The sequence below is a fragment of the Teleopsis dalmanni genome, chromosome 2, assembly GCF_002237135.1.
Source record: "Teleopsis dalmanni isolate 2A chromosome 2, ASM223713v2, whole genome shotgun sequence".
Lineage (NCBI taxonomy): Eukaryota > Metazoa > Arthropoda > Insecta > Diptera > Diopsidae > Teleopsis > Teleopsis dalmanni.
Window position 1 is genome coordinate 9,852,734 of NC_051847.1, and position 7,708 is coordinate 9,860,441.

General features: G+C 27.4%; 1 protein-coding gene across 1 annotated transcript; it reads left to right on the top strand.

The window, feature by feature from the left end:
• Window positions 1–3,343: 3,343 nt before the first annotated feature.
• Window positions 3,344–5,176, top strand: LOC119684353 (inactive peptidyl-prolyl cis-trans isomerase shutdown-like). The gene is made up of 3 exons (XM_038098378.1): window positions 3,344–3,531; window positions 3,692–4,584; window positions 4,644–5,176. The coding sequence occupies exons 1-3, from the start codon at window positions 3,470–3,472 to the stop codon at window positions 5,015–5,017; spliced, it is 1,329 nt and encodes a 442-aa protein (XP_037954306.1). The 5' UTR covers window positions 3,344–3,469; the 3' UTR covers window positions 5,018–5,176.
• Window positions 5,177–7,708: the final 2,532 nt, after the last annotated feature.

Here is a 7,708-nt window from a genome sequence, read left to right on the forward strand (position 1 = left end):
TTTTTTTAATTATTAAATTTATGATATATATGATATATATGATATATATGATATTAATTATTAATTATTAATTTATATATATATGTTTATATTTGTGGGAAAATTTTAAGTAATATGTAGAACATATTATATACAAAGTTGCCGTTATTCTAAAGTGTTTCATTTTAATCGGTGTATCATGGCTCCGCGACTTAATAAATTCGCAATTCTTCAACATTTTAATATAAATAGTGATAACGATTTAGCAGTTTGTAAAATTTGCAAACATTCGTTGAAGAGGGACAGAATATTTAATTTAAGAACACATTTAAAAAATATGCACCAGTTAAATATAAATAAAAATGAAGATTCCAGCTCAAGTAGTAGTGCAATAGTTGTGAAAAAATCATTCCGAAAACAAACAATTAAAATCGAAATGAGCAAAAAAGAGTTATTTCGCTATTCCATTAAATGTCCTTAATTCGGAAAATATGAGAAAGATTATTGACCCTATTTGTCGTGGCTTAGAAGAAAAATTTAATAAAAAATTTGTATTGAAAAGCATCTCCAACGAGCTGTACGAAGAAGTCGAACTGCGTACACATTCCCTTAAAACAAAAACAAAAAGAAGAAATCCATATACATTTGCTAATAGCAAAACACAAGCAGCTAACGCATAAGCAAGCAAGTTGCATATATTCCAAATGCATAATAGTCAAAAATGTAAAATTGACTATTAGCAAGCAATCAAAATGAAACCAGTTTACGTTTTTTGCTGTTGCTAATGCATATTTTTATTTCATTTTCATATGCAATGCGTTAGCAATTAGTCGTTTGACAAAAATCGACTGGTTAATATTTATGCATTAGTCAAAATATGGTTGCTTTTGCTAATTTTCAGCAAGCAATTCAAACCCTGATATAAACTCACTTTCTTCAGCAGCCGTGTAAATAGTGCCGGGCAATTTCGGATGTGGTTCGGCAGTCTTAGCACAAACAACTATATTTGCTCCATCTTTAGCGCATTTTAATGCAATTGCTTTTCCTATACCTCGAGACGCGCCGGTTATGAGTAGAGTACGTCCCGCTAATTTTCCAGTATTAATCATTCTGATAATAAATATTTAATGTCCAATTTAATTTGAAGGCAGTTTTCTTAAGTACTCAAAGAACTTTATACCACGCCAAAGAGAAAGTCCAAAGTACAATATAAACATATATATCAAACAAGAGAAATCTACTTCATAATCACAAGAGCAACAACAAACGCAACAAATAAACCACAAACAAAACAAAATACAAACAAGTGTTGTGATCTAACGTCACAAAAACATATTAACGGCATGATTACAATGTAATGTAGGGTGTTCCGAACAGGGTTAGTTCGCTGTTATATATATAACATAATTTTGAATCAATATCCACATATTTTTTTGTATTTTTAAACTAGAACAATTCGAAAAATATGTTTAGTATAATACGCTACACTGGACAAAAATTTTAGTATGTGCTGTAGATATTAAGTAGTATTTAAAAACACGAAAGTCAAAACAAATACTCCATAAACACAAAACTACAAATAAAACATGATGTATATTTTTGTGATTGTTAATTCACATAGAATGATACCTTTGTTCCAGTATCTTATATTACCTACATAATTATTACTTTATTAATACATACTTTATTACTCTAAATTATTGTCAAAATATATTATCTGTGAGTTAATATACACCTTTAATCTAAACAATTCAGAAAATTTTCTAAAAAGTCGTTCCAGCAGCATTATAAAATATATAATAAATTGCAAAATTTGGTGCGAAAATTTTATGGTCTGTTTGCTCAATAATAACAATTCATTATTAAATAATGTATCATTCACTGTAGACAATGAAATATGTTAAAAATATATTGATTAATATCAGTTATTCAATAGCTGAGTTAGGCTGCGGTTACGTTTACAATTTACATTTATAAGTAATCATATGTTAGTTGTTATAGTTACTAAGAACCAAAGAATACTTTTACAAGTATTTACAAGTATTCTTTGCTAAGAACTATTCGCGTGACGTGGTGTCTCTCTCGTGCGAATACTTGATTAAACAAAATATTTTGTTTGAAATTCATTCGTTCGTGTACAATCAAAGGTAGAAATAGTAAAATTGAGAAGTTTATGTTGTTTTCATGTTACTTTAATTTTATAAATGGAATAAACTCGATAGACAAATATGTAACATATATACGTCAAAACCTTCTGTTTCCTCCAGGAAATTTAGAATAAGATTTACCTCATTATTGGTCCACTTTTTGTTGCCACATTTCCGATTTTTAGCCAGCAGCTCAGACATTGTTGGACGTAAAATAAATATATAATCAAACAATTGCACAAAACAATTACAAAATCAAAAAAAACTTAACAGTTTCGCTAAATATTGCCCAGCCGACAGTAAAAAAAGTAGTATTATTCACAATAGAGTCTTGAAAACCAAATATGCAAAAGGTAATTGGTGTTGAAAATATGGTCCTGAATATTGTCTTTCAAATCAAGTGCAGAATTATAAATAAAGTAATTGTTTTTATAAAATCAAATAATTTTGCATATGCAACGATGCACAGACATCGTGAATACCCCTATAATATAAGAATGCAAACCATTGTCCTTCTAATATTCATTTTTTTTTCTTGTATTAAAATTAATTAATTTTCAGTGTTTACAATTTTTATATATTATATTCCACATAACACAACAAAAACTTAAAAAAATGGCATTTTATATAAATTAAGAGTAATGTCAATTTTTTTGAACTAGACTTAATGGTGTTGTTTTAAAGCTCTGAAGAAAAAATTAGCACTAATGTAACCGCAACATGCGACGTGTTTGTATGAAAAAAAATATGTACGAATACACTAGATAAAATTCGCATGTAATGTAACCACAGTATTAATTAAATCAGATATTGAAAATGTCTCATGCCAAAGTCGCAGGCACGACTTCATTAAAATGAAGCAGAATACTTCTCTGCATATTTATTCTCAATTTTACAGTTTTCAGTTGCAAAATAAAGTTTAAAAGTTGATTTCTACATACATTATATTATATGCAGTTTAAACACATATTCCTTGTTGCATTACAGTGAACATAGTGTAAATATTGGTTAATATGGGGCTACTTCCTGAAACATTGTTATCAATACTGTAAAAATATGTGCATTGTGTGAATAATTTATCTAAAATGGTTGATGAAACGTTGTTTTCAGAACTGCTTAAATACCTTCATTGAATATTTGATCAGCATTTGATTTACCTGTGACATTAGTTGGTAGATTATTGTAAACTGCAGTTCTATTGTGAATTGCCATAATGTAAGTCCAATTAAGCATTGCGGGCAAAGAATAGTTTAATTGCGGCTTTTTTTGTTACTTTTTGTTGTGAAGCGCATTTTAGTTGAATGTAACAAAAATATCGAAAATATTTTTATAATTTAATAAATATGGAGCTTAATAATGCAGTAGAAGAGTCATGCACTGTTTTAAAGGACCCAATATCATTAGTGTAATTTGTTTAAAGAAAATTTATGTAAAAAAATCTAAAAATTTTATGTACATGTGTATAGTATAACTGTATACCGATACCGAATTTCTAATAACTTTGTTATTTTCAAAAAGTATTTATAATTAATTAAACTAAAGCTGTGTTTTGTTTGTTCTTACAGTCAACTATTGAGTGATGGCGCTAATTTCGAAATTAGCACAAATGCGGATGAGTACGAAAATAATATGTTCGATGAGCTCAACATTGGCTCTGACGATGAGAATGAAGATAGCGAAACTATAATATCTCAGTTTCCATCGCCTTGGACACAACCGTTTGCGGAACTTAAACAAGATATGGTAAAAATATCAGATGATATTCATAAGAAAATAACTGCTGTTGGTTGTAAGGAAAAAGGTTTAGTTCCGGACAACGCACGTGTATGTATAAAATACAATGCTTATTGGGAAGGTGACAGTGTCCCATTCGATTCTTCCTTTTTACGTGGAGCTAAATTCACTTTTTATACCGGTCAATGTGAAGTCCTGTCAGGTTTGGAAAAAGCTGTTCAATCTATGTATCAAGGCGAGAGCGCCACATTCATCATACACTACAATTTATTATTCCATGAAATGGGTTGCCCACCACGTGTTAAGCCAAAAGCTGATGGTCTCTTCATTATAGACGTAATTTCCTTTGATTTGATAGGAAATCTTACTGCAGATATGAGTATTAAACCCGAAGATCGTAATAAATATACTATAGTTGTCGAAAAAGTAAAAGATATACATTTAAGAGGTTTAGATTTCTTTAAACAACAAATGTACAGAAATGCCATATCTGCGTTTCAACGTGCTGCCAACGTACTAAGCTATTGTAGCTTACAGAATGAAGATGAGGAACGTGGTCAGAAGTTATTTTTGATTAAATTGTATACAAATTTAGCGGTATGTTTCAATAAAGTTGGTGATCCAAAGAAAGCTTGTATAATGTGCAGGGAAGTACGTAATTTAGACAAACAGAAACCGTCGTGCAAAATTCTATTTCAAGAAGGTAAAGCCCTGCGTATGCTCGGTAAGTAACGATATAAAATTACTAAAAACGGCTATAACAAATAAATATATTTTTAATAGGTGAATATGAAAGAGCTCGTAATATTTTGGCAAAGTCACTTCTCCTAGAACCCATGAATCCCGAAATCAATGCTGAATTAAAATTACTTAATGAGCAATATGAGCAGTGGCAACATCAAGAAAAAAATATTTGGACAAAAGCACTAGGAATGCAGTTAAAGGAGAAGTCTAAAAACGACGTTGAAACTACTAATAGAGATCAATGGGAAGAAATAATAAAAAATTTCAAAACTAAATCTAACTTAAATGACTTTAAGTTACCAACCTATTTGTCAAATGATGATATGACTTTGATCAATGAACTCGCTGAGCAGTTTGAGTTAAAAGTCCGTGTTTCTACTTTGAATAATACACGCACTTTGTCGCGCAAATAATATTTGAAGTGAAATAAATTACATTTGCTTTATAACGATTTTGTATTGTTAGTATACTAATGCTTGTAAATGTTTATCTTTGCTTGTAAATGTATATGTAAATAAATTATATAAGTACATATATTAAATATATAGAATACCACAGAATTTTAGTAGTGATAAAAAATGCCAGTAGTAGTTGGTAACTAATTCATGAGTATGTTTTATATAGTTTAATAGAGAGATCATTGTTAAATTCTCATATAAAGGTCTAAAGCTAATGACATATTTATTAAGAACTATAACTGTGTATTAATATAGATATAGAAGAAAAAAAAATATGTCAAGTATATACACATTATACCAACTATTTTCAGAACTTAAAAATAATCAATCAAAAAATTCAATATATTGGCATTTTGAATATCTGTAAATGACTTATTTATAAAAGGTATATTAATATAAACTATTTGAAGTATATAGTTATATATATATATTCTTTTTTTAAACTAAATTAGTACACCAAAAATATGCTTTAATTTTAATAAACTAACTCTATACTTTCAAGTTTGTTACGAGTATTAAAATCTATAAATTGCCATAAATACTTTGTAAAAGTTAATGCAAATAAAATGTTAAAAGTATATGAAAATTCTTTATATGTAATTATGGATTTATTTAGACATAAGTTTATATACTTCCGTTTATGTTGTAATCAATTTTGAAGTTATGAGTATTTAAATATGTACTAGTAAGATACCAATTCCAAGAGATGCAGCTCAGCATGTTTCTAAGAAGAGATTGCATAATTTGAAGGTACGTTAGCTGGTTTTTGAAAAAATTAAGATACAAATACCCATGTTTTGAGCTAGGAAACTACTGTTTTAAAAAAATGAGCAATGTTTGTAGTGCCTACAATTACAATATCAAGCAAACACTTGAAGAAGATAAACTTCAAGCAAAATGTTCTAGCGAGTGCCGAGCAATGAGAGTGCCGAGTTTTAGTATTCCATCCGATTGCCAGATCTACACGTTACAAAATGACCTATCAGTAGAGGCGAGGTAGACTTCTTAATCCGTGGCTTCTTCCTATCCTCATTGATTTAATCTGTTCTGTTTGAAAAGCTAGTATAAAAGACACTAAATGAAGACCCAAATCAAATGTAATTATTGTTCTAAGAAATTACATATCACCTCTGCTCAACTCATCGATTAGGCAGATGTCAAAAATGTCGTTATTATCCGGAAAATGTTTCAAATTAATCGATGAATACTTCGATATTTCATTCAAAAATGTATCACATTTTGTTCCAAATTTTATATCCTATGATCACACCTGCTACTTACCTAATAGTCGGTTTTTTTTGTCATATATTTTATAATGATTAATTGGCGAAATGGGAAGCAGAAAAATTTGTTCGATGAACACTATAATGATCCGTTAGTCAGAAGAAAAGTTAAAGGTTGAATTGCTAGGCGATTATTCTGGTCAAGTCCGTAGCAAGAATTTTATATATTAAATGATGCTTTCAGATTTTTCAGTAATAACAAACATTAATAATAAAAATACATATGTTAAAATGTAGTTTCTATATTCACTTTTTGGAGACTTCAGCAAATCAGGCCCCACCTTTAGCTAAGTGCCTGATCCTGCTCACTCTTTTTCCAAAGCTTTTAAGAAAATAAGATAAAAGTTTATATTCCTAACAAAACATAAAAATAAAATATTTTTTGTTCAAACGAAAAATATTTATTTACTGCTTTATGTCCTTATACATTTTCATATACATTTGAGTGAAATTAAAATTTTTTATAATGAATTTACTTTTTTTGTGATTTATTTTTCTTAAGCGTTGACATTTTTACAATTAAAAAATTTTGTTTTGACAATTTAACATTATAATTGTTCTTATATAATATATCTGCATCAGAAACTATAATAAAATAATTTTTAAGTTTATATGTATGTTTATACATATACATTTACAGATATATAACTATATTTATATATTTTCTTTGTTAAACACAGTAATAAATGATTTGGTAACATAAAGCTTAAATTTAATTCTACAAATAAATTCTTTACATATTTTTATATGTTAATTTTAAATTAAAATTATTCATATCAAATATTTTTTTATGGTTTTTTGTTTTGTTTTGCGCTTAAATTTAGAAAATTAACTAATTCACATATATGCAAATGAAACTCTTTTTCTTTATAGTTCTTTAATTTTTTGATTATTTCTATTCTGATATAAGGTCTCTTTAAATTTTTCTTATACATATTTAAATATTTTCATTTAAATTATATATTTTATAAACTCTTATTTTTGCTTTTATTTAACATTAATATATTATTTGTGTTAATGTGCATTACATATATTTTAACTAGACATATTTGTTTTATATTATTTATATTATTGTTTAATATCTATTTTACTGCGAAATTTGATTTAATTCTTATATTAGTTAAATATAGTCTATTATAACTTAAATATTTTTATATTAAAAAGAAGCTTATATTTGGCACTTAAAATAACCCGAAAACTAAGTTAAATATAAAAAACAATTTTTAAAAAATAAACAATAAGGATTTCTATAAAAATCAAAGTTTAAAATATTCTTCGATTTAACATTGACATATTCCATGGTATGTTAATAAAACTTTTATTATTTAAATCGTTTGATTATATGTTTTAATATTAAAATTAT